Source organism: Camelina sativa, chromosome 1 (assembly GCF_000633955.1).
Source record: "Camelina sativa cultivar DH55 chromosome 1, Cs, whole genome shotgun sequence".
In the NCBI taxonomy this organism is placed as follows: Eukaryota; Viridiplantae; Streptophyta; class Magnoliopsida; order Brassicales; family Brassicaceae; genus Camelina; species Camelina sativa.
In genome coordinates, this window is record NC_025685.1 from 22,033,214 (window position 1) to 22,036,927 (window position 3,714).

Here is a 3,714-nt window from a genome sequence, read left to right on the forward strand (position 1 = left end):
GTTTTTTTTTTTTTTTTTTTGGTTTGGGTTCCTCGAAATTTTTGAAAATGGCCAATTATTTATGTTAATTTTCAAATATTGCTTGGTTATTCGATGTACTGGCCAGCTTAGTACTACTACTACACTACTACTTGTAGTTCAGTCTTAATCTTTGTCCGATTCAAATGTCAGTCCCTATCAAATAGTAAAATTTTACAATGATTTCTCCAACAGAGACAATCCAAAATTATGATTTTTTTTTTTAATGATAAAATGTATTTTAATGCTGGAAATAATGTAAAATATTTTGTTTCAGATTCATATACAGTTTTCTTAACGTTTGGTGCTATTTTGGATGTTACGCAGACGATACCAGAATCACTTACAGCGAGACTACTCAACTTGATAGCATTAGATGTTCACTCGAATCAGATCAAAGCTCTGCCAAACTCCATTGGTTGTCTCTCCAAGCTCAAGACTCTCAATGTTTCCGGCAACTTTCTTGTTACCCTTCCCAAATCTATCCAACATTGCAGGTTTTGCCCCATTACTTTCATAAAACTCTCGCAATACCCTCAACAAAACCATATAATTCACCTTATATTATTGGTTTTCTGTTCTCAGGTCTTTGGAAGAACTAAATGCAAACTTCAACAAACTCATCAGACTACCGGACTCCATTGGATTTGAACTCACCAATCTAAGGAAGCTCTCTGTCAACTCCAACAAGCTCATTAGCCTCCCAGTCTCCATTACTCACCTCACCTCTCTCCGTGTCCTCGATGCTCGTCTCAACTGCCTCATGATTCTACCGGATGATCTCGAGAATCTCATCAACCTCGAGATCCTCAATGTCAGCCAGAATTTCCAGTACCTCTCCGCTCTCCCATCTTCCATTGGCCTTTTAATGAACCTCATTGAGCTCGATGTTAGCTACAACAAGATCACTGCCCTGCCTGAATCCATTGGCTGCATGAGACGGTTAAGAAAACTTAGTGTTGAAGGAAACCCGCTTGTGTCCCCGCCCGTCGAGGTGATGGAGCAGAATTTGCAGGTGGTCAGAGAGTATCTGACACACAAGCTGAACGGTGGCTCACCAAAAAGTCCCGGCTAAAAGAAGTCGTGGGGATTAGGCAAATTGGTGAAGTATGGGACGTTCAATGGCGGATCAAGAAGCTGGAACAGAGAGGAGAGAGAAGGGTTCATCATGCCTGAGTACCGTTCCATTGACAGTCTTGCTTCGCCTAGGTATTCTGGAATGTTCTCTCCCCGTCGTCTGTTTTCTCCAAAAACCTACTTCAGCAGATAGGAGAGACAACAACCAAGAGTTTCCATATTCCTACAAGCTATGCACAACTGTAGTATCAAGGCCAAGCCTATTAGCATCATAAAATGTATAAAGAGTATCTCAATATGTTCATCAGATTCTAGAATTCTTGTTTTTTTGTCTTCATTATATATATGCTTGCACCAGGTCCCTGTTTCTATACACCAAATTTTGTTTATGAATAAAGTGTCTTCTTTCAAAAAAATCTATCCCCTTCTCTTCCTGATTCTTTAGACATTTAGCAAAAAAGATCCTGACAAAGAAAGCAATTCCGAAAAAATTTGACAGATACTTAAAGCTAACACACAAGGCCTCACATTATTTAGTTGGCTAGAACTCTCAGTCATATCCCATACTCTGACAATCACAGTCTAGTGAGATGAGCAAAACTATCAAAGTATCAACACTTAATTAATAGCCAAAGGAGAATCTTTTCACTTTCCGACTCTCAATTCCTCTGCTATAGCTATTAGCTAATATATGTCTGTTTAAAGATTGAAACAAGACAAACAAATTCACTTAAAGATCCAAACTTTTCTATTTGCCACTATATTATTCCTACACAGAAATGCACAAAGAGGCCAAAAGAACTCGATAGAACCGTTACTAAGACTTTGATTCAAATCCAAAGAGATACAGGACTGAGTTCGAACAAGTCACACACAATGGACATATAAAGCCCTAGAAGACTCTGAATAAAAAACACAACTTTTTTTCAAGTGAGATCACTCTTATAACTGCATCGTTACACATTGCACTAATCTAAAACCCTAATGAAGATAACCAGGAATCTTAATCCTGATGAATAGCATACTCATGACATAACCGATCACAATCGAGGAGACTCCAGCAACAGCATAAGAAGCTTTCACACTCTTGGCTTTGTTCTTATCAAGAGCTAAATCAAGCATGACGATACCAATCCCACCGAGAACGAACATGAACCCAGATGACAGACCTTCAATAATGTATTGCCCGTTAACCCGACCCGACATAAACACCACGGGTCGAATAGTTCCAGTGACCGGATCCTGAGTCGATCCGATACCCGGAGGCTCGACAATGACGTCGTAGACGAAACCTGATACGACGAGGAAGTACGTGAGGAGGATCAGAGCGTATACAGTCATCGGAGAAGGAAGCGTGAAGGATGGGATCTTGAGACGGAGACGTGGTGGTCGGAGGAATGAGAACGGGAGGATTCGGAGAAGATGGAATATAGGATCGATTGAGGATTGATCTGAACCGTCCGATACACCGGAGCCGGTTGCTACGGTTTGTGAATCGGATCTTGGAGCCATTTTGTCGGATCCTCGGAAATAGCTCTTCGAGATCTGTGTACTTAATACATATAGACATAGTAGATGATTTTGAAATATATATTTTTTTAATGTTAATATTATTTCCCCGAGTTTGATGTTTAGGATATTACACACATGTTAAAACAAAAGAAATATATAGTTAATTTTGTTTTCTGATGATTTATTTTATTTTATTTATGACTTCCCATGATTTATTTTTCTGATACTTTTTCACTTTCCCATTTTACCACTTCATACATTTTACAACATCAATAATTATTAAAACAAAAATTTATTTAAAATATTCAGAACATCAATCTTTGAGAGACAAAGATTATTCTTTAAAACATCTAACATCCTAACAGTTATTTACTTATTTTTTTATTATAACAGTTCTCTCAAATTTATCATAATTAAATTAAGAAAATAGGTGACTATTTAAAATTTAATAAAATGTATCATCTCTAGATTAAGGACTTGGACAAACAAAAGAAACGGTTGCACCAACCCGCTAAACCATAACGTGAACAGATTAGATTGACTGAGGTATAATCTTAAGTTGCAATAAAACCAACACTCAGAGACATGAAAATAATTAAAAACTGTTTTACCCTATTGAGTACTACAAGAAAGCCTAATCTTACCTCATCAAAGAGAAGAATCAATGTAACTGACTCAAAAATGACACCCCATGTCGTCACAAGACCATGTGATCAATCACTATCTCCATTCCATAGTCGCTGTGTTGCATATAAGTAAAGTGACATGCAACAGGTGCTGATTATTTACCACTGGCAATTATCTTTGCTGCAGCAAACAACAGTAACTCTTATCATTATTAACATTTAACATAGAGAGACAGAGTATAAAAAGACATCAATTACACCAATTTGATAATGCAATCATTGGAACAAAGCAGACTGCATTCCAATCTCAAAGATCCATCGAAAACATAAGATATGTAAGAGACAGAGAGAGAGATTAGGAAAACAAATTAAGGTAGACTAATTATGTGGGTTTTTTTTTGTTCCTACGTTATTACAAATCTCATAAACCTTTTCTATTACAAATCATCTATCTCTTTCATTTAGACCTAGAGGCTAGAAG

The 3,714-nt window shown here is 37.2% G+C and overlaps 2 protein-coding genes across 2 annotated transcripts in view; one reads left to right on the top strand and one right to left on the bottom strand.

Annotated features, from left to right (window-relative positions):
* The window catches only part of LOC104701312 (plant intracellular Ras-group-related LRR protein 6-like), a 2,378-nt gene extending 865 nt beyond the window's left edge, over positions 1-1,513 (top strand). Inside the window, exons 2-3 of the mRNA XM_019229209.1 lie at positions 346-515; positions 604-1,513. Coding sequence (XP_019084754.1) covers positions 346-515; positions 604-1,093 — 660 coding nt within the window. The 3' untranslated portion in view covers positions 1,094-1,513. The remainder of the gene's footprint in view (positions 1-345; positions 516-603) is intronic.
* LOC104701302 (oligosaccharyltransferase complex subunit ostc-like) lies at positions 1,076-2,667 on the bottom strand. Its single transcript, XM_010416953.2, has 2 exons — positions 2,121-2,667; positions 1,076-1,272 (listed from the first exon to the last, which is right to left on the bottom strand). The coding sequence occupies exons 1-2, from the start codon at positions 2,605-2,607 to the stop codon at positions 1,148-1,150; spliced, it is 612 nt and encodes a 203-aa protein (XP_010415255.2). The 5' UTR covers positions 2,608-2,667; the 3' UTR covers positions 1,076-1,147.

Coding starts and splice junctions, on each gene's coding strand:
- LOC104701302 (XM_010416953.2), bottom strand. CDS start 2,607: ATGGCTCCAAGATCCGATTCACAAACCGTAGCAACCGGCTCCGGTGTA. Junction 1,273..2,120: donor TGTGATCGGTTATGTCATGA/GTATGCTATTCA, acceptor CTGCTGAAGTAG/GTTTTTGGAGAAAACAGACG.